The following is a 24,199-nucleotide window of genomic DNA, read 5'->3' as shown; positions in this document are numbered from 1 at the left end:
CCGGGCCGTGGCCCTGGCCGTGCTCCGGGGAGGGAGGGCACAGCCCACCGCCCTGCCCTACCTTGGCTCTGCCCTGGAAGTTGAAGGTGAGCACGTACTCCCCGCGCCGGGACTCGCTCTGCCGCACCAGGAACACCCCGTGCGCGTCAGGGCCCTGCAGCTGCACCAGCTGGGCCGCCTTCACCCTGGAGATGGGGCCATGGAACCAGGGGTAGCAGGACAGGAAGTGATCTGTTTTTTGGCAGGTGGGGTCTAGCAAACCTCCAGAAGAAGCACCTGGCAGAGAAGAGAGGTTGAGGTGGTGACCCCGTGTGGGTGCCACAGTACTAGGGTGCCTGGAGTCCCAGGGCCTGGCCCCGGCTCACCTTGGTTCAGGGAGTCTGTGCTTCCCCCTGGCGAGCTGGACGTGCTGGGCTCTGGGGCGGAGGGACAGTGTGCCTCCATGTCTGGACTCTCTGGCCTGCCGGGAGGAAGCTGGGTCTGAGGACCTCAGAGCGAGGGTCAGGGCGGGCCAGTGGGGCGGCACGGGGAGGGCCTCACCCTTGGCCAGTGCACTCCCAGAGCACGGCCATCCAAGAATCCAGCTGCTGCTCGTCTCCCACCTCAAAGATGATGTCTGTCCTGTCCTTCACCTGGAAGGCAGGAAGGGGTCATGTGTTAGCCTGAGGGGTGTATCGCTGTCCCCCGCCCCCGAGCCCCAGAGTCCTGTCGTCACTCACCTTGAGCACGAAGGTATGGAGGTTGTCCGGCATCTCCAGGCGTGTACACCGCCGGACCTCCTGGATGCTAGAGCAGGCTGCCTGCAGCTTGGGCTTTGAACTCTAGGAAATAGAGGGGGCGCTCCAGGCTTCTCTCCAGAGTGTGCCGGGCTGCTGAGCAGGCCAGGCCTGGAGGGAGCCTGGCACACCTTCCCCTCCAGTCCTGGCCACCACTGAAGCGTAAGGGACCCGTGCTGGCTGACGGCCACGCCCCAGCTTCGCGGAGTCTGCCTGCCTCCCTGCTGTGGGCAGCACACAGAGGGCTGTATGCCCAGCCTGTAGTCTGCCACATCGCCCAGACCCGAAAGGGCGAAGTGCAGCACAGCTGCCCTGAATGATCTGCAGCCCCCCACACTCCCAGTGTGTGGTGCTCACCATGGGGGGGAGGGTCACCTTCCCCATCATCGGGGCTGCCACAGTAGGAGCCTGGCTTCAGGTGGCTCAGGGGCCCCCTAGAACTCTGGAGCCAATTTCTTTTATTAGTTACATTTTTTTCTTTTTTTCATTTTCATTGGTCCCGGGGATCGAACTCACGACCACCTGCTTGCAAGGCAGGTACTTATGCCGCTGAGCTAAATCCCCAGCCCCCTGGAGCCAATTTCTTGATGGGGGTGTTTCCTCAGAAGCCACCCCACCACCACCTCGAGCCCCCTGTCCTCCCTCCAGCAAGATTGTCTCGGGGCCATGTGATACCAGGTGGCTGCAAAGGGGGAAGTAGCCGGGAAGAGCTGAAAAAGGGACAGGCAGCTAGTTGGGTCCCCCTGCCACCAGGGTCTGCTTTCGCAGGAGGCTCGGGCTCCTGTGGCAGGGGAGGGGCAGGGCAAGAAGGGCCCAGCAGGTCAGAGCACAGTGACATCCCTGAGGGTTTAGCGTGGCACTGCCATCTCACTCCTAAAGAAGGAGTCATGCGACCAGCAGTCCCAGCCCTGAGCAGCTGGCAGCAGTCAGGGCTCCACACAGCGCAGGAATGACAAGCCCTCACTTCCTGTCTCCTCGACCTGGGAAAGGCACAGCAAGGGACCCCTGGAGCCTTGCCAGCCCCACACCTGGACTCCCGGGAAGAAGTGGGCCAAGGTGAGGGGAAGCCTGGGCTCTCCTTCGGTTCCACCCAGTCAGTGCCAATATTAACCAGAGAAGCTGCTGGCTTCGCTCTGACGCGGCTTCTACCCTAGTGCCCCCCCCCCCCCAGCAGCAGAGACTGCTGAGCTAGCAGGTGGCAGGAAGAGGATCCCCCTCCTCGCCCGCAGTGGCTGTCCCCAAACCCCTGTGTGCACAAGCCACGACCCAAACCCAGGATGGCGGGGCCAGGGAGACCTATTGGCTGAACCACGAGGGGATCGAGGTGATTGACATGGTGGTGTCAGCTACAGGAACATCTGGTGGCCTCGGCTTGCCCTGGGCACGTGTGCTATTCCACCGGCTTAGGGCCCAGCTTCAAGTTCCTGTGGTGCTGGTGACCGAAGTGATGGGACAATTGCAGGCATCCGTGGTGTGCACGTCCTAAGAGCATCTTCTGGAGAGCACACTCACTCATCCAGCAGACTTCAGTTGGTATCATGCTGGCACAGAGAACCCAGTTGGTTCTTTCTTCTGGCTGGTTGCAGCCCAAAGGGAAAACTGCAGGCCGGCTCGGACGCTGACCCGATGAGAGGGCTTGCGTTTCTGTGGGAGACTTTCACTGGAGCTACAGTTCTTAGCCTCTAAGGGTTAGGGTCCAGCAGACCCTGTTAATTTCCTGTGCAATCCCAAGCACAAGGGTTGGCCCTCTCCAGCTTCCTCTGAGTGGCCCAGGCACTGGGCGCACATCCATTGTGCCATTCTGCAGCAAGACACACTGCCTCCCTGCCCACACCCTAATCAAAGGGAAATAAAACAATGTCACACTAAAGCTATTCAATGTGACCAGGCAATCAACACAGCTATTGAGGGCTTCTGAATCTGTCTGGGGTCCGGTGTAGTGGGTATTCAGACTGGGCAGAAAGCTCCAAGTGCCTTAAAGACAGCAGAGTCCTGGCTCTAGGCTACTCTTGTCCCTTTAGAGACACCTGACAGTAAAGACTGTGCAGCTGGGCCCCAAAATGCTGCTGACCTCTAGCCTGCCCCCCTGGCTTAGGCCCTCCAGCCCTGCCTGGAGGATAGGAGTAACAAACTGGAGCCCCTCATTGCTTCCCAGGTCTGTGTCTCTGGCTGTCACCTGGAAACTACTTGCTTCCTGCATGTCGAGGGCCAAGGGCCCTAAAGACCCACTTCGGTGCCCTGGCACTCTCGGGCATGGAGGCTGCATGCAGAGGGCCTCACCCCCAGGGAAGACATCAGGCAGCCCCAGAAGCCAGCGCAGGACCCTTGACCAGAGAGGTGTGCTTCAACTTCCTCATGAGTGTTGGCTAGACAGACATGGCATACCACGAAACAGGCCTGCTGCTTGTCTGCTCCCTAGGAAACTGGGGAGGTCAGGGCAGCAGTATCTAGCCAACACCCAAGCAGCCAGGGGCACAGGAGACCCCGTGCCAACGAAGGACCACAGGCCTCTCTCAGTGACCTCGTCCTGCCAGTGTGCTGCCTCTTCCCAGCCACTGCAGCCTGGACTGAGGGCCAGGGACCAGTGAGGAGACCTCTACTCCCTGCCCCAGGGCCCCTGGCACCTCAGTCAGTGCCAGGGCCATGCCCTCAAAGGCACTGTGTCCCCAGGAGCCCGGCTCTGCAGATGACTGCCCTGTGGGCTTGGGCATGGTTTTCTTCCAGCAACATGGTGCTACTCAGCGGGACCTACAGATATGGGAAAGGCTGAGAGCATCCAGGCCCTTGTGTCCACCCCAACTCAGAACCTGGAGTAGGTGACATGCAGAAGGAGAGATGAAGGTGAGCACAGTTAATACCTGAACAACAAATAGTCCAGTTCGTTGGTAGCAAAAGCCAACCTTGCTGAATATGGCAGCACACACTTATCACAGCACTTGGGAGGCTGACACAGAATGGTCACTGTGAGTTCTACAGCATCCTGTGCTACACAGTTCAAGGCCAGCCTGAACTACAGAGTAAAACTGTCTTAGAAAAAACAAAAACAAGCCAACCTTTAAAAGACATGGCCTTGTTCCAAAAAAGACTTTAGGTTACAGACACGCCCAGGAAAAAACCAGGAAGCAGACAGCTGCTAAAACAAATCAGGATCCCATTTGTCACAAATGTGTGAGCTTCCTGGCAGCCAGGGCAAAACGGGACTATCCGAGAGATGACAGCTGTTCGTGCCCTGCAGCCTCAGAGTTTGGAAGAGTGCTGAACAGAGAAACCTAGTGAAGCCATGCATTTCCCCAGACCTTGTCCTTTCACACACTATTCCCACCAAAAGGCAGTGGGGGCTGAAGTGAAGCAGGCTCTCACAAACTCCCTAAGCCTGGTCTCTCTCAGCCATTCTTTGAAGTGGGGAACACCCAGAATGAGCCCAAGATAGTGGGGCACAGCTAGAAACAATGCCTTAGGGGCTGGGGGTTTAGCTCAGCGGCATAAGCACCTGCCTTGCAAGCAGGCAGTCGTGAGTTTGATCCCTGGTACCGATAAAAATGAAAAAGACAAAAAAAAAAAAAAAAGAAAGAAACAATGCCTTAGTCCTGGCCCTCCCTCTTTGGTGCACACCCACCCCCATCACATGAGCTGCCAGGTGGCCAGCATCGGCTTCCAGAGGGTGGAATTTGCCCACCAGTGGAATTTCAGATGTTTCCCAAGAAGTTACAGAAGTGAGCCTCATGGCATAGGAGAAGGTGTCAATATGACCAGGGGTTATGACAGTCCCAGAGGGAAAGGTAGGCCAGGCATGGTGGTGCATGCCTATAATCCCAGCACTCAGGAGGCCGAGGCAAGAAAATCATTGTGAGTTTGAGACCTGGGCTACAAAGTGAGCCCAACACCAGCCTGAACTGCAGAGTGAGGCCCTGTCTCAGAGACAAAAAAGGGGGAAGTTAGCTCAGCGGCATAAGCGCATTCCTAGCAAGTGTGAGACTGTGAGTTCAATCCCTGGTACAAAAAATATTAAGGAAAAAATCAAGCAAGGTGGATGTATGAGGGGGAAGCCCTTCCCAACCCCAGGCAATCTCCAGGTACAGAACAGCACATGGCAAGCCTCATGTGACCCTCTAGCAGGCCACAGGTGAGTGCTTGATTTTGCTTCACAAGTGGGGAAACTAAGGCTCAGGAGATTTCCTAGGGTAGCACTGAAAGAGTCAGGCACGGGGCCTCTGGAAGTGGGCCCTGGGGGAGCCCTAAAACTTGCTGGCATCTAGGTGAGTGGAGAGTTCTGGATAAAGCCTGGGACTGGTGGTACTAGGGGATGCATTCTCACACAAGGCACAACTGTGGCTGCTGGCAGGTCTCCAGAGGGTGCAGAGGGAACCCTGCTTTGGGGTGAGCACCAGGGTGGGACAGGATGGTAACCTGAGCTCCAGCAGGTGGGCAGCATTGAAAGGAACTAGCATGAGCTCAACTCCATCAGACGCTCCAGACAGGCCCAAAATTAGTGACTTGCCAACTCATGGCACTCCCTACCCATCCAAAACTATGACCCCAAGACGCCAGGTCTTGCCCACACTTTGGTCCAGCATGTGGCGTACAGACTGCAAACATGGCCTTTGCATCACCTACAGTGCTGCCTGCTGCTCGGATTCGGGGCACAGCTCAAGCGTCACCTCCAGGAAGCCCACTAATTGCAGTCACCACCACCACCATTTAACAGCCTGGGATGTGGTCGGCCTGCTTGTCTCTGGACTCCAGAGCTCCATGGGGACTTGTTTTTGCACACGTGGCCACCCAGCATGAGCCTAGGGCCTGGCCATGGTGCCATTTCAGTTCCACCACTAGGAGTTAGTGGGCCCCTTTGCTCAGCATCCTGGGCACTCAGTGGGACCCAGGAGCACAGCCCCTTCTGGGTCTGCTCACCCCAGCAGGGATTTCACACCGCTCAGGCACAAGTAGGGAAGGCCCGCTGGCACTCTGGCCAGGTTAAAGGAAATTTAGAGCTGATCTGCAGGTTTGGGGCCAAACACCCCCAGCAGCACTGCTGTAACCTCATGCCACAAGCAGGAGCTGGAAACAGGTAGAGTCCCTGGCCACAGCCCGGCTGTAGTCGGGCATCTTCCCTGTGGGCCACTTGAGCATTGCCTGAGCCTAATGACACTTCTGCACAGAGGAAGCCTCCCTCCCTGGCACCTGCCCCAGCCCCCACGTCATGGACAGCACAGCGCAATTCCCATTGCACTGCAGCTTATCGGGCTGGCCATACTTTCCTGATGACAAAGCTGCCTCCGACATCTGACAGTCCCTTTCTGGGCCAAGGAAGGGCCCGAACCTTGCTCCCAGCCAGGACAGCCGCAGGGATGCCTGTGTCTGGGAGCAGAGGGTGCCCGGGGAGAGGGGCTTCTCATTCTTGTTCCCTGGCTCCTTTGGTGGCAAACAAAGGCAGCGAGCCACTGCAGGCGCGGCTGGGCGTTAAGGTACAGACTGCAGATGGCTTCCTCGCTCTGTCCCAGCCACTTGTCCTCTCTGACACAGGTCCCCTCCATAACATGTGGATCCTGAGAACACCTGTGCTGAGGATTTCTGCCTGAGGGCCCACCTGTCCATCCCCAGGGTCTCTAGACTTACTGTCTCCCAGGGCCACCCCATGTGCGTGCTCCTTAGCAGGGCAGGAGAAGGGCAGGAGAAGCTTCCAGGGGAGTCAGATGAAGAATTCCTCTTCCAGGGGCTGGGGGTTTAGCTCAGCGGCATAAGCGCCTGCCTTGCAAGCAGACAGTCCTGAGTTTGATCCCCGGTACCGATAAAAAGGAAAAAGACAAAAAAAAAAATTCCTCTTCCCCTTCCTGACCTAGCCCCATAGTACCAGACCTAGGGCCGCCCCCGCCAGAGTCAGACTGGCAGGTGAGTGTCCTGTTTAAGGGCCCCTCCTTCCTCCAGGTGGCTGCGTGCCCGTCACACCCAGCAGCCAGGTGGGAGACCCTGCATGGAGTCATTTGCCCGAGAGGGGCCTGGGCACAGCAGGAAAGGGTGACAGGCAGAGTGGGGACATGTCTAACACCCCACCCATAAGTGAGCTCCTCTCAACCCCGAAAGGGCCTCTGCCCCATACAAAAAATCAGTGACACACAAAGCCCCAACCTGCTGCAGTCACTTCTGAGGGACGGGTAACACCCACAGCCATGTGATGGGCCAACTTTGGCTGAACTAAGCTTGGTGTTCCACCTGGGAGTCCCACACCTGCCTTCCGGTGCCCTCCCAGCTTACCTGGGGACAGTGGTGCCACCGCAGGCAGAGGAAGGGAGGCTCAGTCCCACTGCACATACAATAAACTTCATGGGACCTGAGAGGCCCAGCGGAAAGCAGGGGCCTGCTCACCACCACGTCAATGCCTGGAAGACAGGCACGTGCTGTGCTACAGACCCCAGCCCTCCCTGCAGGCCCCGCACGAGGAGACCAATCCTGCAGCAGCGGCCGCGCTGCTCTGCCTCCTGCTTCCCCAGTACCCAGGCTGCAGCCACCCCAGGCTGCCAGCACCATGTGGCGGGCCCATGGGCCTGTAGGTGGTGGCGGGGTGGGGGGGCACTGTCAGTGAGAGAGAATGCAGGATGCCCCTGCCCCGCCCCCACAGCAGGAGCAGCTGGGGAAGCCCCAGCCGCGGCACGGTGGCCAAGCCTGGGTGCCAGAGAGGGTGGGAGAAGCTGCGGTTAGAGACAGCCGTCACCAGCCTCGCTCACTCGGGAAAGGCAGCGCACCAGAGGAGGGGGCTCATCACCCCCAAAAGCCCCAGATGGTAGCCACTACTGCCTTCGAAGAATGATGATTCAGAAGAAAAGGTGAAAGCAAGAGCCACTGGGGCTTCAGGCCCTGAGGGGGCTCCCAGTCGCCACGGCCCAGGGTGGCGGCGGGGCGGGCTCACAGGAAAACCAAGTAGTAACTCAGTAGGTCGAGGACTCTGACAACATGGAAAGCAAAATGGAAAGCTAGAAAAATGCTGGCAAGCTGTGACACGGGTAGCTAAAATCTGTGACACGTAAGGAACATTTCCAAATCAACAACAAAAAAAGGCAAGACAGAACAGAAAAGCAAGCAAGGAAAATGCTTCACAAGTCATAATAGTATATGTGACCAAAGCCCAGGGGAGAGAGGACAGGGAGTAGGTTAGTGCTCATCAGGGACTGGGGCCAGGGGACTAGGGTTTGCTAATAGACACAGGAATTCTTTCTGTAATATGGGTATTAGATCTTAATTTAAAATAATAAGTGGAAGCTGGGCATGGCAGCACATTCCTGTAATTCCAGCACTGGGGAGGCTGAGGCAGGCAGATTGTTACAAGTTTGAGACCAGCCTGAACTACAAGGTGAGCCCAAGGCCAGCCTGAACCACGTAGGGAGACCCTGTCTCAAAAAGACAAAAATAAAAGAATAAATGGTCAGCTACACTCAGTGTATGTGCTGCCAAAATGAGCACAGCCAGCCACACTCAGAAAACACAAAATAAACTGTAGACAGTGTGTGTATTAAACCCGGGCCTCTGCACTGAGCTACATCCCCAGTACTTACTTTATTTTGGAACAAAGTCTCATCAACTTGCTAAGGTGCCCAGGCTGGGCTACAATTTACAACCCTCTTCCCTCAGTCTCCCAGAGTACAGAAATTACAGGCTTATGCTACCAGGCCCAACTGATAACCCCTTTTTAATCAAGTCAACAAACTTTTTTTTTCCATTTTGGGAGGAGTGTGGCACAGGATCTTGTTATGCAGTTCCAGCTGGCCTTGAACTCATGTAGCCCAGGCTGGCCTCAGCTTCCCAAGTGCCAGGGTTACAGGTGTCCATCACCACGCCCAGCAGCCACTTTAAGAACAACCAGTGCTAGCAACACTAGGGATAATAATTGGGTATAAGCTCTCTGGAAGCTACTTGGAAAAGGCACAGCAAAAGGAGCCAGCTGTGGCTGGGATATAGGGCAGTGAGAGAGATTTGAGTGTAAGGCCCTGGGTCTGAGCCCCTGCATCTTAAAAAAAAAAAAAAAAAAAAAGTGGTACTGGGCATGGCAGTGGCACACACCTGTAATCCCAGCACTCAGGAGGCTGAGGCGGGAGGATCACTGTGAATTTGAGGCCAGCCTGCACTACACAGTAAGGTTTTGCCTCAAAAATAAATAAATAATAAATAAAGGGAGTGGAAGAAAAAGGCTGATAGGAATGGAAAGATGTTCCACAGCAGTGGCCATGGGGAAGTGCCACTCAAAAGTCACGAAGAGGCAGCGGCCGGCCAGGACACCATGGACTCCATGAAACTGCAAAACTGCTGTGGTTTTGGAAAATAGTTTGGCAGCTCCTCAAAAACAGTTACCCTCTCCTGGACACAGAAGACATGCAAGATAAATGAAAACACTTGTCTGCTTACACATGGAGTTCAAAGCAGCATTACAATAGCAAAAACTGGGGACCACCCAATGCCTGCCAGTTGACAAATGAATAAACAAAATGTGAATCCATGCATCAGAATATCGTTGGCCAAAAATAGGAACAAAACACTGACACATGACATGGCACTGGACGAGCCTCGGAGAACATCAAACTAAGGGAAGTACGCCAGACACAAGAGACTGCGGATTGTGATTCCACAAAATACCTAAAATAGACAAACCCGCAGTGGGGAGCAGGACAGCCGCCAGGGTCTACAGGGGGAAGTACGCAGGGACAGGTCTCCTCACACAGAGCGCAGGGATGCTCTGCAGACGCTCCAGGTCGTGGCATGTCAGTGATCACTTGGTGCAGCTCTGGGTCGGGGTTGAGCACATATTTCAAGCACTGCTAGAATCCTGGCCCAGCACTCTCCCTTCTAGGACTTTTCCCCTAAAGAAGTAAGCTTGGAGGTAAGTCTGGGCTGCATAATGAGCTCATGGCCAGCCTGGACTACACAGGGAAACCCTGTCTTGAAGGAAAAAGGACAAGATACATATACCATGGACTGTCTCTACCAGTAGATCACTGGTAGAAACACATCCTTAAAAAGTATTCAGGAATCCAGAAAAAGGTTCATGATCATGACATAAAGAGCAAGGCTGTCGGACAGTATGAGGGATGGAGGGCCCACAAGGACTGGAGTTTTCTTCCTGCAGTTCTCACCCGTGTTCCCCAGCAGTAAGCAAGGGGTTGGGAGGCCATGGGGTCTCCAGAGAGCTGCAAGAATAGGAGCAAACGGCCTGCAGCGTGCACTGGGGACCCCACCCCCTCAAGCTGAGGCTGAGGTAGGAGTGTCAAAAGTTCCAGATCAGGCTAGGCTGCTTACCTTGGCCCTGCCCTGTCTCAAGAAATGAAAAGGGTCAGGAATGCAGCTCAGAGGCAGATTGCTTGCCTAGCATGCTGAGGCCCTGGGTTCTATCCTGGACACCACAGTGAAAGAAAGATGTGCAGACCCTAGAGGAACTGCAGCTTGTGGGTGGAAGGGAGTTCAAAGACAGACAAGAGGACAAAAGAACACTGCTGGGGTTCTCTCCACAATGTACGTGATGTGTAGTTGTTTGGTTATTTTTTATATATGGTTAGGTCTCTGGAAGGATCGACTTTTTTCCTTGGTACCAGAAATCTAGTTTTTACTTCACTGTGTAATTTCTGTCCTGAGCTTTTGGAATTTGAAAAACTGAACACTTTGGACCAAGTTAGCCATGGAGGCTGCTGCGTGTTAGAGGGTTTCCTAGATTACCACAGCTTTCAGAGGGGACTCCGCACTCGGGCTCCTTAGAGAGCCAAGCTGCATGACCGTGGTGCTGGGGTGTCTAGCCTCAGCAGGGCACACAAGGAAGGAGTGGCTGTCCCCAGGCCAGGTGGCCCTGGAGCTTCCCCAGGTGGGCCACAGTGTACTGGTCCTGGTGGGGCAGCTTGGGGAGACAGGAACCAGGGTTTCGGGGGCCCCACCGCTCAGGGAGGAAGCCCCCTCCCCCGCGGCTGCGCTCCATTTCCTTTCCCTCCACCTTGGGTGGGCGGGGGATTTCCACAGCCCTGCCTGCCCAAGGTGCCCAGTCCTGCTGCTGCCCGTCAGGGCCTGGCTCTGGGACCTGGCACTGCTAGTGCAGCAAACCCTCAGGGTGGGAGCCTGGCCAGCCTGCCTACCTGCCTACTGGCCACTTGAAACAACTGCACCAGGCAGCCTAGGAGACCCTATTTCTATAGTGAGAAATGGATGCTCAGAGAGGCCAAATTCTCAGGCCAGGGCCACACAGCAAGGTCTAAATCACGCTTCCTCACCAGCCCTGCCCAGACTCGGCTCCAGCCTCCAGCCCACAGCCCTGACTCCAGGATGGCCCTACCTCAACACCAAGCCTGCACACACACAAGACCCACTTCAGAGGCCCTGGGGCAGGAGCAAGTGGGGCCAGGGCCCCGAGGCACCGAGGTGGGCATGAACAGCACCTTCCCATTGGGAAACTTTCCAGGCTGTGGATTCATAGAACTTGAGCAGAAAGGAAGCGTCTCGATACCATCTGCCCGCGGTCTCAGTCTGGGTTTCTTCTAAGCAGCAAAGCACTTTGTCGAAAGCAGTTTTACACAGAACCCCAGTGAAGAGGGCTGATGGGGTGCGGCTGTGTGCGGCTGGGGCCCCTCTCTTCTTTTCTGACCAGCTCATGGTTGCCCCTTCACAGCTCAGGGCACTGCAGTGCAGTGCAGTGCAGAGGGGGTGGGGCACCTGCTGAGGGTGACACTCAAGACTGGGCAGGGGTGTGTGCTCTGCCCCTTAAGGACCTGCAAGAGACCCCAGTTCGGGCTCCTCCGTTGCCCAGTTGTGTGGCTTCAGGCAGGTGTCACTATCTTCCTGGGTCTCAGTGTTCTCAACTGTGAGATGGCTGCACAACTGTGCTGACAGGGAGTGTGTCAAATGTGGCACCTGTCACAGTAGCAACAGTAAGGGCAAGATGAGGAGCGAAGTGGACCCGGGACCCTACAGCCCAGCTGACCCCAAGGCCTTCATTCAGCTGTGAGTAAACCAAGCACGGGGCAGGGGCAGGCGCAGGGCGCAGCGCAGGGCAGCGCTGACACCCGGCCTGTGCGCCCACAGGAGGCCGCGCCCCGCCTGGCCGCTTCCTGCCCGCCGCGCCTCGGCTCCTGCTCCTACCTCAGAGGAAACCGCCAGGCCCCGGCGGACGTCCTTGCTCTGTGCTTCCTCTTTCCCACAGGCCCAGATCTGGTGGCAGGGGCTCCCGGGGCCCCGCCCAGGCCTCAGTTTCCTCATCTGTGCAGCAGGCACATCTGGGAAGCCCAGCCCACAGTCAGATTCACTCCAGAGAGGGGCACCCTGGAGAGGGCCACCTGCTGGGGCTCCACCCACCCTGTACTGTCCCCTGCTGGACACCAGGACTGCAGCATTGAGGCCCCCTGCCTGAGGTGCAGAGGGGGCAATGTGAGCGCCCTGACCAGCCCCAAGGCCTAGCCAGACCCCCGCTGTGGGGGCTCGCCCAGGGCTGAGCCCACAGAGTCCCCACTGCCTCTGCCAGGATGGGCACTGGAAGCCATCGACAGGCCAGGGAGGACTCACTGGCCAGCCGCTCCAGGCCTTAGGGTCCCCATCTGCAGAACAGCAGCCTGGACAACAGCCACAGGACCCAAAACAGATATGCAGCCAGGAAGGCCCTGGGTGAAACCACACCACAGAACATCACATCGATGGCAGGTCCTCCTGAGGGCACGAGCACTGCCAGGCCCCATCCCTCTGCCCACTCCCAAGCCGAGTGACGATGGGAAAGTTGCCTGACCGCTCCAGGCCTGTGCACCCCACCAGTGAGACAAAGGCGGCAGCTGCCTCATGGCTAAGCAGGCCTCGGACGGTGTCTGTGCAGGGTGCTGCAGCCCTGGCCACCCACGGTACACACAGGGAGACCAGCTCCCTAGGCCACCCTCTCTTATGCCACAGTGTGGGGCCACAGGTGGCTCCAAAGGCCCAGCCCACTGTCCCCTCCAGGCTGCCTCCCGCTTGCACCCTGATTATTCCCATGGCCCTCTAGGCTGCACCACTTTCCAGCCCCACCTCTTCTCCCCTTGCCAAGCCCCCGCCTGCTGGCTGCCCCTATATTCACCCAGTATATATGTACCCCAGGGCCCCTACATCACAGAGATCCATGAGGCCCACACTTCCCCCTGAGAAACCTGCAGGACTGTCCCCTAGCAAAGGCCATGCCTCCTCCCAAGGACCAAAGACAGAGCAGGGCACAGGAGAGGTCCAGCCACAGAGACATCATGAAACCAGGCCTGTGGCTGCTCCATCTCCTGACTTTGGGACAGCACACTGTCTCCTCCGACCTCCTCTACCTGTAGCGGACTATGGCCTCCCTTTGCATGCCCCCAGTGATGGGCTCCCTCCCCCTGTAGCCCTCATGGTAGCCTGTGAGTAGTCACTGGTGTCACCCCACCTACACAGGTGAGCAGACTGAGACTGGGGGGAGGGTTAGGGTCACTGCAGCTCAAGGGGAGCTGACCTGGCTCCAAGGAAGGCTGGGTCACCTGACCTGTGACTTCTGGGACAGTCTGCTTGGCTGAGCCTGAGGAACATAGTGGGTGACAGCCCTCTGACCACTGTTGTGCTCCAAAGCTCTTCCTGATCCAAGCCACAAGGGCCTCCTCCAGGCTGGCAGCGAGATGGGACCTGCTCCCTTCATGCAGGACGCCTGAGGTGACAGGAGCTCCTGTCCTTTTTAGGGCAGTCAGGGCTGACCACCCAGCAGGTACACACAACTCGTGGTCTGAGACCCTCAGCCAGGCCACCAGACATTCTGAGTGACTGGGACCAGCTATTAGGCCAGGAACTGGTGGGCCAGACTTGACATGACTGCTCTGCAGATAAACCCTTGACTTCACAGCCACTATGGGCCTGAGACGGAGCCTATGGTGGTGGCCCAGACCCAGCCCACAGGCCAGCGGCACCATACCTGACTTCCCCAGAAAGCCAGAGGCTGAAGAAAACAGACCCACGCTACCATCAGGGCCCCAAGGGCTGGACCCAAAACACATGGCAACCAGACGAGGACAGACCTTGGCTCTGTAGCCCATAGTCCCAGCTACGCCTCCACCAACCTCCACCGGCGTGGGGTCCAGGAGTGGACAGATACAGAGAGGGAGCTGAGACTGGGAGAGCAGCCCAGAGCTGCAAGAGGCAGATTTACCTTTTGATCCCAGGCTCACCCACTGCTGACGCCAGCTTCCAAGAGAGTTGTTGCATGTTTCAAAGCGAAGTTTTATAGGACAGGACCCCACAAGGTCACACAAGGTAAGACCATGCCCTGGGGCTGTCCTTGCCTTTCACAAATGATAGAAAATATCTATCATACTTTTTGTCTGCACATGGACCTTTCTGACTGCTTCGTGGGTCTGCACCTGGTGCTCAGTCTTTGGAGAAACCCCCTTCGTGGACCTCCAGCCTCCTCCCCACTTACTGAATAAACCATGGCATCCTGGTATAATCTCAGCACTTGGAAGGCTGGGATAGGAGGATCTCACAAGCCCAAGGTCAGCCTTGAGTAGACAGTAAATTCAAAGCTGGCCTGGATTACAAAGCAAGACCCTGTCTCCAAAAATCAAAAACAAAAACAAAATTCTAAACATTTCCCATCGCTCGTCAGTGATGGGATTCAGCGCCTCAGTCCAAAAGTCACACCGAAACACTCACTCAGAATGGTGATAGCAGAACAGAGAGCATTGCCTGGACAACTGCCTCCACCAATAGGACCAAAACTGTCCCGAGGCCCAGCTGACGATAGACCCCAGACTCAGTGGAGGTGACCTTACAACCTAGCAGGCCAAACACAGCAAGGGACAGGGACGCACAGGTGGAAGGCAGGACTGCCGCACCGCCTCATACCAAACACAAAGCCGACTCAGGCGGGTCCCAGTCCAAAACAGGAAGACCCGCACGGCAAGGCCCCCAGCAGACCACAGCATGCAATGTCAACCTGGCCCTGATCAGATGAATACATCAGGAGCAGGACACGAATGGCACCAACCATACAGGGAGGCAACTAACGATACACTTCATTAGACCAAGGGCATACACGGGGAGCCCACAAGGTGGGAAAGGACAGTCATAGTGCCAAGGACGTGTCCAGAACATGTAACACCTCTCACACACCAACCAAGGACAAGCGGAATGGAAACAGCAGGTGCTTCACCAAAAAGCGAACTCCCACAGCCAATACGCAGTGATGCTTGTCAGGGAGGGCAATGCAAGCCACACTGAGACACCCACCACACTCCTGCTAGAAGACGCACTAGTGGAGGACACAGCCAGGGGACTCTGCCGCCAGGGATACAAAACAGGGTGGCCACTTTGCAAAATGTTTGGCAGATTCTTTTTTTTTTTTTTTTTTTTTTTTTTGTCTTTTTCGTTTTTATCGGTACCAAGGATCGAACTCACGACTGCCTGCTTGCAAGGAAGGTGCTTATGCGCTGAGCTAAATCCCCAGCCCCTTGTTTGGCAGATTCTTACAAAGTTAAATGTGCATTTACTATGTGATCTAGCAACACTGCTCTTAAGAACCCAACCAGGAGAGATGACAGTATGTGTTCCCACAAAGCACTACATGCAAATTTCATCCAAGTCCCAAAACAAGTGACACACACTTGCCCATCCCAGCTACACAGGAGGCCGAGGTAGGAGGACCCCACGTTCAAAGTCAACCTGGGCAACTTAGTGAGGCCTTGACTCAGAATAAAAACTAAAAAGGGCTGGGGTTTAGCTCAGGGGCAGAGTGCTTACTTAGCAGCATGTACCAAGTGCTAGGTTCCATTCCCAGTTGTACAAAAAAGAAAAGAAAAGAAAAGAAAAACACCACCACATAACACAAAACAAGAATTAAAGTTTCAAGGGCTAGGGATTTAGCTCAGTGGTGAAAGCGCCTGCCTGGCAAGTGCAAGGTCATGAGTACCACCCCCCACAAAAAAAGAAAGTCTCAATGCACAAAAGGACTTGTGAACTCTAACACACTAAAGAAGCTGGATATAAAGTGACAGGCTGTGTGATCCATATGCACGGTGTTCAGAGACATCTGACCTGTGCAGCAGCAGCTGAGGTGTGTGTGGGGTATAGTGCTGGCATGGGGGGATGCAGGGAACACTCAGATGCTGGGATGCACGAGTGCACACACAGAGCTTCAGCCGAGGCGCACAGCGCTGTGGCACTGTATGCCAGGGGACATGGATCAGGCCTGCCCCTCAACTCCCCTTCCACAGACCTTCAGGACACAACTCAGTGTACAAGCCTAGGCCCACCTGCGACTTTGCCCCTAACTGCCTCCCTGGAGTGCAGCTCCCCTAATCCAGCCTCTGCCCGCAGACAGTGGCACCCAGCAAGTGTCCACCAGTGATTGCTGAGCTTCAACACCCTTACTGGGCGCCGAAGCTGAGACTCCTCTGTTTTGCTCACCCTACAGCAAGGTCCTGGTACATAACAGGACCACACACCTGCCCTGAAGACGAAGCTCAGTGTGCAGAACGTGGGACCCACAGCCTCAGCCATACAGCAAGCATTAGGCTGCTGCCAGGGAAAGGACAGAAAAGTTCACGTGCGGTATGAGGGGTCAAAGTCACAGGGCCCATGACGCCAGACCTTTTTATTTATTCAGTGATGCTGGAATTTGAACACAGGGCATTCGCCCTGGGCTACACCCCTCCCTTTTCTGATAGCCTTTCACTATTTGCTAAATTGCCCAAGCTCTGCTCAACATTGAAAACCTCCAGCTTCAGTCTCCCAGGGAACTGGAATTACAGGTTGTACCATCAGGCCCAGTGACAAGATTTGTTTTAACTCGAAAGAAAAAAAAAAGTAGACAAAAAACCAAAACCAAAAACAGACAAAGTGTGGGCAATGCAAAGGAAGTCGACAGTTCTGATCCCTCTGGAAATAAGAGATCCATTTGTCATTGCCAGTTTCAGAATTTTCTAGGACTTTGGTTCTGGCCCACATGACACCCACCTGTGACTCAAAAAAATGGTTTCCCTGGACAATCTACAAAATCTGTGGAATTCCCTAACAGTAACTTGCCAGGTCTGGTTCCTAAGTTATGACAAATGCACGCGACAGTACTAAAGCTTTCTCTGCAACACACTTTACCGTCCTATTTTCCTACTGGCACTTGGGGGAAACAGACTGGAAAAAGCATCACCATGCCTGCCCAGGAGGCCCACTCGCTCCACCGTGCTTACCTTGGGCGGGTCGAAGAGCTCCAGCACACGGTCTGGGCTGCCTTCCAGGCCCGGCACACGACGCAGCACCAGCCTCCCACGCTGCCAGCGCGCGCCGCTATCCATGGACGCCTCGTCGGCCAGGCTGTAGCGCAGCGCCTCTTCCTTGAGGGCAGCGGGCGGCGGCTCCCGGGCCAGGCTCCAGGGCAGCAGCTTTCGGGTCGGTCCAGGCCGAGCGGAGGCCTCACCCACGTCCCCCTGGCCGTAAGCAGCGGGCAGCTCCCCGGCTGAGCGGCGGCGGAAGAGGTGGCGTAGGCCGCGGCGCAGCTGCTGGAGGGCGCAAGCACCGGGCGCGCGTGGCGGGGCCAGGTCCTCGGAGCTGCGGGCCTTGGGCAGCTCGGTGGCAGCGGGGACCAGGCCCGGTTCGGGGCCCTCGGTTTTGGCAGCTGGTCCGCGAGCCGCCTCACGGTAGTCCCGGCCGGGCTGGCCGGCGGCGCGGGCGTCGCGCAGCTCGCGGCAGAAGTAGCGCTGGAAGAGGTCGGCGAAGCGCAGTGACACGAGCTCGGCTCGCGGCGGCGCGTGCTGCGGGTGCTGGCGCACGAAGGCCCAGTACTGCCGCGCTAGCTCGCGGGCCGCGGCGGCGGCATGCAGCTCGCAGAACTCGCTCCAGCCGCGCGAGGGCGCGGGGGGCTGCGGGGCGGCGGGCTGCGGCGCGGGGGGCTGCAGGGTGGGCCCGTTCATGGCGGAGACCGAAGCAGGGCGGCCGGGCTGAAAGACAAAGGGCCACAGGGTAAGCGGAATGGCGCGGGCAGTGGGGACTCCCGGGATCCCAAAGGAGCACCTCACACCCAGAGGGTCTGGATATGTGGCATATATAGCATGGAAACGGGTGACGGGGGACATCTAATCTCATTGGCTGGAACAGGCATATTTTAGATGCATTCTTATTTCTAGAAATTTCCAATGAGTATTTTCAGACCCCGGGTGACCACTGGCAACTGAAACTACATTGGGGGAGGGCTGTACTTCAAGAAAGCTATTCACCCCGCACGGCATCAAAATCAAACACTGGGCCAATGCCAAGGCGCACACCTTGTAATCCTAGCTACTCAGGAAGCCAAGGCAAGAGGATTTCAAGTTTGAGGGTGGCCTGGGCAATTTAGCAAGATGGGCTTAAAATAAAAATTAAAAAGAAGAGGAAGACTCTGAAAAAGGAGGAAGAGGAAAAGAAAGAGGAAGAGCGGAGGAAGAGGAAAAAGGAGAAGGAGAATAAGGGCTGGGAATGTGCCTCAGTAGTGGAGCGCTTACCTCGCATGTTTCAGGTGGCAGGTTTAAAGCCCAGTAACAAGGCCAGGGGTGGGAGCACACACACCTGTAATCCCAGCACTCCCAAGGCTGAGGCAGGACGGGTGCCAAGAGTTCAGGCCAGCCTGAACTATATATAGCAAGACCCTGTCTCAAAAAACCAATACAAAACAACAAAAATATATACACATACACGCTGTGGGGTCTAGGAATGGAACTCAGTTGGTAGAGCACCCGTCTAGCGTGTGCAAACCACTGGGCTTGATCTCCAGTAACGCAAAAGTAAATATATTACCACCAGTAGTAGTAGCTCATGCCTTTAATCCTAGCACCTGGGTGGTTAAGGCAAGACATAAGGAATTTCAGGATAACCTTTACTAGACTGCAAGACCCTATCTCAACAAGTCAACTAATTAAGGGCAAGGTGTTTAGCTTAGTGGCACAAGTGCCTGCCTGGCAAGCGTGAGTTTGATCCCAGGCACCAAAAAACAAAACAAAATAACCAGAAAAGACTGGTAGGGATAATACAAGGAAATAACACAAAAGTCAATTTTCAAAATTACTAATAAAAATAAATAAAATAAAAATTGCTAATAGTACTTAGTATTATTTGAAGTGGCTGTGAAATAGGTGCTCCTGTACAAAGCTGCTGGTTCTTAAGCAATTTTAGAGCCAGCAACTCAGGTGTAAGTTTTGTTTCTTTTTTAAATGCCTAAGTATTTAAGGAACAAACTTTCTCATGCATAGAAAGGCAGGTGCAGGACAATTCTCTTCCCATGGTAGTATTCCCTAATAGGAGAAAATTAATTACAACCCCAATACCCAACAGTCAGGAGCTACTGAAATGAACTAGGGCCCATCCCATAGGGTGAAATGTTCTACAAGCCACTGGAAAGGGTATGGAAAGCCCTCCCTGCCACCTCTGGGAGCACCCACAGCACACAGGTAAGCTAAAATGCAAACAATGCAGAACAATGCAAACGTACAATCTTGTCCACCTAAACATATGAATAAAACCAAACTACAGTTTATGTGGGTACATTAACACCCCACCCCCACCCCAGCCAGCCCGAAACCACCCTGGCACAGAATGTCTCTGACTTTGCAGGCAGCCATCAGTCCCCCCTCCTTCTCTAAGGCTGGACAGGCCAGGGCTCTTGCACACGTCCACATCTGCTCTTCAGAATGGAGAATGGGAAATGCCTCCTCTGCTCTGGCACAAAGCTGGACACACCCCGCATGACCAGAGCCACCCCCAGGCCTCTCCATCATGGGGCATGGGCAGAGGTGCAGCACCCAGGCTGCAGGACCACATAGGTCTATGTATAAAGGCTGCTTCTGTCTATTCACTCCCCAAAATATTTGTTAGGGCCTACTGTGTGCAGGCACCATGCTGGACCCTAGGGACACGCTGCCCCCTGGGGGCTCCCATTACAAAGGAGTCTGAATACTGGCTGTGTGGCTTCTGACATCTGGCTGGCTCCCTGACCCTTGGTCTCCTCATATGTCAGGCAGGGAAGGGAGCAGGTCTGTCAGGGATCAGGGAACGGGGCTCAGCGTGCAGGGCTGTGCCTGCAAATGGCACACAGGCTCCCTCTCATGTGGTCCCAACTGCTCTGGCACACAGAAACAGCTGTGGCAACAGGCTCACAACTTGGGGGGCCCAAGGGGTCCGAATCCAGAGCCAACTCCTGTCCCAGCTCCGAGGCCCCATGTAGTCTGTCTCAGCCATGGCGCTGGTACTACTGGGCCCTCTGCTTGTCTTCTCTCAGTGCAGCACAGAACAGCTGTGTCCTCTTCTGAGGGTGTCTTTAGCAGCCGGGTCACATGCTACCACCTAGCAGTTAGGGCGACTTCACTAGTGATGTCCCCACCAGAACGTGGTCTCCTTGAGCAGCCAGGACTCAGTCCATCTGTCCCAGTTAGTAGCATAAAGTGGGTGCAAATGAGCTCCTGATAACAGATCAGTTGGGTTCACAACTTATGGGTCTTCTGGCAGAGACATCTCAGCCAGCATCAACTCACGGTCACCTCCCTAGAACCAGCCTCTCTTCTGGGCACCCTGTGCCTCTGTCCCCAGAGCCCCTATTCTTCTCCAGCCCTCCATGTTACTTCTGAGGCCAAGCCGCACAGCCAAGCCTTGCTGAAGGCTGCCACATCCCACTCTCTCCCTCCAAGCCATGCATGGGTGCCTTCTTGCACCCCCTCCTCAGTGACACCTGCTGACACTTGCTATACTCCAGGCACTGTTCTTGTCACCACAGCCCTCGGAGGTCTGTCAATTACTGCTTCCCTTTCACAGATTAAAAAACATCAGGAGCCAATGAGTAACAAACCATCCACAGCATCTGATTGAGCCAAATACACTAAGAGGACTCGCTTCCCGATCTGTGGTCACTAAATGAGGCGAGCCAAGGAGAGGATACAGAGGTCTCAATCAGCTCCTGCCTGGGTCAAGAATTCTCAGTAACTGTCCAGGTCCCAAAGCCACCAAATGGCCAGAAAGTCATGGAGTGAAAACAAGAAAACAAAAATGATATAATAAATGATACCATTTCAGGTTTTCTGTGTCCCTGCTGGGCAGGACACCCTGCATATGTTAGTCAGGGTGCAGGAGAAGAGGCTTGCTCCAGGTCACACAGCCAACCAGAGAGGACAGAGCTGCATTAGTTGGCTAAATCTGAGTGACACCACCATCTCCCCTACCCGATGATCACTGGAGTCTGCAGAGAGCAGGTGGTCTCAGAATTGTGACGTGGCAGTCCCGAAAGTCTGGCTCCCAATGTCCAAGGAAGCCAGAAAAGAGCCAGGGACTTGGCAAAAGCTACAGAGATTCCACGCCGATGACAGAGCTGCCACCCAAACCTAGGTTCACATCCCACCTCTGCCTGTCCTCACCACAGAAGTGACACAGAAGTGGGCTTCTCTCTCCGTACCTCAGAATCCCTGTCCACAAGACAGGCTGATACCCTTTCTTTGGCCCCAGCTGAGGCACTCTAGGAACTGGTGTCTGTGAGGCACTCAGCATGGGACTGGAACTAGCGGCTACCACCAGCATATTATTCTTTTGGAAAAGCAGAAGGCATTCTGCCCCCAGCCTTGAGGACAGCCTGCTCATGGCGCACTGGCTGGCAGGGGGAGTCACAGGAGCCCAAACAAAAGGCCTTCAAAAGGGAGAGACAGAGGCCCTGGTGGCTACGGCTCCAGGCAGGAAACAGCCTTCCAGGACAGCAAGGGGCCGTGCCTGGTCTACTGACCAGGAGGGCCACCAGGCTGTAGAAGGTGGTCCCCTCCTGCACACTGTGCCAGGCAGCAGTACTGACTGAGTGCTTACTATGTGCCAGACACAGAGAAGGGCAGCTGATCAAACTGACAAACCTGGGATCTGGGCTGAGCAGCTCTGGGCAGGAAGCAATTGTCGATCATCACTAGGGGACCCAGGAGCCACCAGACATAGACTACCATAGGGTGTGAGTAGATGGCTTCTTTGCAGCATGGCCATCTGGGCCACCAGAAATAGGACTGCTACAGGATGCACCCCTTCCACATGGAGGGGCTTGTGCATCTGGGCATCTGTCTCGCCTGCAAAGCCTGGACTTCTAGGGGAGGGGAACTGCTAGCTCTGGTTGTTCCAAGATTTCTCCAAGCCTCAAAGACAAGGAAGGGATGAGGACAAGTGGCACTGGTGCATCCTGGTACTACACCCCCAAGTCCTCACAGCAAACACATGGAGACAGCCACTCCACCCACCACAGGGCTGGGTCTCTATCTCGGGCTGAGTACAGAACACAGCTGTGTCTCCTGAAGGCCTGCCATGGGCAAGCTGCCCACGTGCCTGGCACCCTCCTCCCTGCCCCCAGCCCAAGACATCCATCCTCAGATCCTAAACAACTGGGATCCCTTAGCCCACGACCCTAGAGATCAGGGCTCAACAGCCTCTCCTCTATCCCAGCACCCTGGATAGTAAGAAAATTCAGGGCAACACATCTCTAATGACCAGGCAGAACACAGAAAGCCTCCCACACCATGAGAATTCTACCTGCCAGGGACACGGCAGGCTATTTAAACTGTGAAGCTGAAGTACACTGGGCCAGGGCCCCCACCCTCCACGGCCCCAGTCCCAGATAAAGTGTCACACCCGCAGAGGGGTGATCTCCTCCCAGGAGGCCTCGGGGTGCACTCCAGGTTATAGGGAACATCAGTTTTTGTTTTTTGAGACAGGATCTCATCATATAGTTCAAACTGGTCTTGAACTCACTACATAGGCCAGACTAGTCTCAAACTCATGGTGATCCTCCTGCCTGAGACTCCCGAGTACTGGGATTACAGGTGTGCGCCACCACGCCCAGCCGTTTTACGCACCATAGCACCAAGTGTCCAAGAAGGCCAGAGAGCCAAGGGACTCCAGTACACTCTACCCTTACTCTAGCTGCCCAGTGCACAGAAGCACAAGAAGCAGGAGTCAAGAGGCCCGGGGCACTAAGGGGCAGGGCCCACACTGGACACGGGTTAGCTGGCAGCACCCAGCTGCCCCCTTAGGTCACCTACTGCCCCAGCAACATTTATCAGGCCAGTACAGTCTACCAGCTCAGGAAATGTCCTCTAGCTTCCTCTGCAGCCCCAGCATAACACCCCCAGCCAGCTACCACCCCAACAGGGAGTTCTAGAAACGAGGAAAGCCAGGAACTACCCTCTCCCCATCCCAGGATGTGGCACCTTCTTCTGCCTGCCCTGGATTGAGGGCAGAAGGAGCCCCCAGAAGGCCACCTACAGTCTCTTGTTCCTCAGGATGCTTGGGGGGGCACTCAAGGTCTCCAGCTGCCATGCCCCTCTCCCTGCACATGCTGTCTTCTGTGGCCTCTCTTGAAGATGGCACCAGAATGACAGGTCTGAAAAGCCAGGCTTCATGCCAAAGCCTTCTTTTGTGTCCACCTTGCCAGCAGCTGGACTGCACTAAGTCCTCCACCCCCTCAGGCACCCTGTGAGTCAGCCCTTGCTAGCAGGGCACAGACTTCCTCCCTCCCAGGCCTCCCTGGGGACATGAGTCCCTGGCAGCAGCCAGCTCCCCGCTAGCTGGCTGGGGGGGGACATCCGGGAGGGCCCCCAGGGGCTACAGGCCCAGCACATGAGGAAGCCAGCAGCCCAGCCCCCCTTGCCGACCCCTGACAGGGTGGCGTGGGAGGAAAAATCTTTCAGCCATCTGCTCAGCTGCTGGGTTTCCGGCCAGGGCAGTAGGGCCAGGGCCATCAGAAGGACCTGTTCCTTGGGGAAGAGTCCCTTGCCCCTGCCTGGGGGAAGGACACTAAGTGGGCAGGCCAGAGAGGGACAGTAGGACCCTAGACCTTGACAGATGGGTGCTGCTTACCCACGCAGGCACGTGTCCAGATGTGGCCAAGTATATGCTGCCAGGCCTTGGGACCTGCTCAGACCCCGAGGGATCTCAAGCCCACAGAAGCCAAAAAGCTGGGGGACAGAGCTCCTGGGTCCAATTAGGCCTGACTCAGCAAGTGAGCCCCCTGAGTCACTCCCCCTGGGTGGCCTGCCAGCCTCAGTTTCTTCAGGGAGGCAGCCAGGACCAGGTCTACTGGAAGCACAAGCTTGTCCAACCCACTGGCTTCTCCAGGCAGCACAGCTTCCTGCCGTGCCCAGCCAAAGGTGCCGCACCTGGAGTCCTAGGAATCCTGGCAATTAAACGCCACCCTCAGGGGCTGGGGATTTAGCTCATTGGCATAAGCGCCTGCCTTGCAAGCAGGCAGTCGTGAGTTTGATCCCTGGTACCAATAAAAAGGAAAAAGACAAAAAAAAAGACAAAAAAAAAAGAAACGCCACCCTCTTGGGCATGAATTGCAGGTGTACTTAGTGACGTCTGCATAGTTCTTCTCTGAACAACTGTCAGCATTAATAGCTCAGAGAGGCCGAGAATGAGCCAGAGGTCACACAGCCCGAACAATTACTGCTAATACA

The 24,199-nt window shown here is 55.7% G+C and overlaps 1 protein-coding gene across 5 annotated transcripts in view; it reads right to left on the bottom strand.

Annotated features, from left to right (window-relative positions):
• Sh2b3 (SH2B adaptor protein 3) overlaps window positions 1-24,199 on the bottom strand; it is a 33,316-nt gene that overhangs the window by 3,656 nt on the left and 5,461 nt on the right. For 4 of the 5 annotated variants that reach the window (XR_010039624.1, XR_010039625.1, XM_063225642.1 and 1 more), the window contains 5 exons: window positions 16,952-17,698; window positions 720-821; window positions 541-632; window positions 366-460; window positions 62-276 (listed from right to left, as the gene is read on the bottom strand). Coding sequence is in view for 3 of the 5 variants with exons in the window: in XM_063225642.1 (XP_063081712.1) it covers window positions 62-276; window positions 366-460; window positions 541-632; window positions 720-821; window positions 16,952-17,698 (1,251 nt within the window). In the remaining 2 variants the exon portion in view is untranslated. Of the gene's footprint in view, window positions 1-61; window positions 277-365; window positions 461-540; window positions 633-719; window positions 822-16,951; window positions 17,699-23,600; window positions 23,868-24,199 lie in introns of those variants that run through there. The other variant, XM_063225643.1, reaches the window with a different exon arrangement.

The sequence above is a fragment of the Cavia porcellus genome, unplaced genomic scaffold, assembly GCF_034190915.1.
Source record: "Cavia porcellus strain 051 isolate PalLab524CR breed Dunkin Hartley unplaced genomic scaffold, mCavPor4.1 scaffold_16, whole genome shotgun sequence".
In the NCBI taxonomy this organism is placed as follows: Eukaryota; Metazoa; Chordata; class Mammalia; order Rodentia; family Caviidae; genus Cavia; species Cavia porcellus.
The sequence above is the reverse complement of the archived record's forward strand: the minus strand, read 5'-3'. Positions and strand labels throughout refer to the sequence as shown.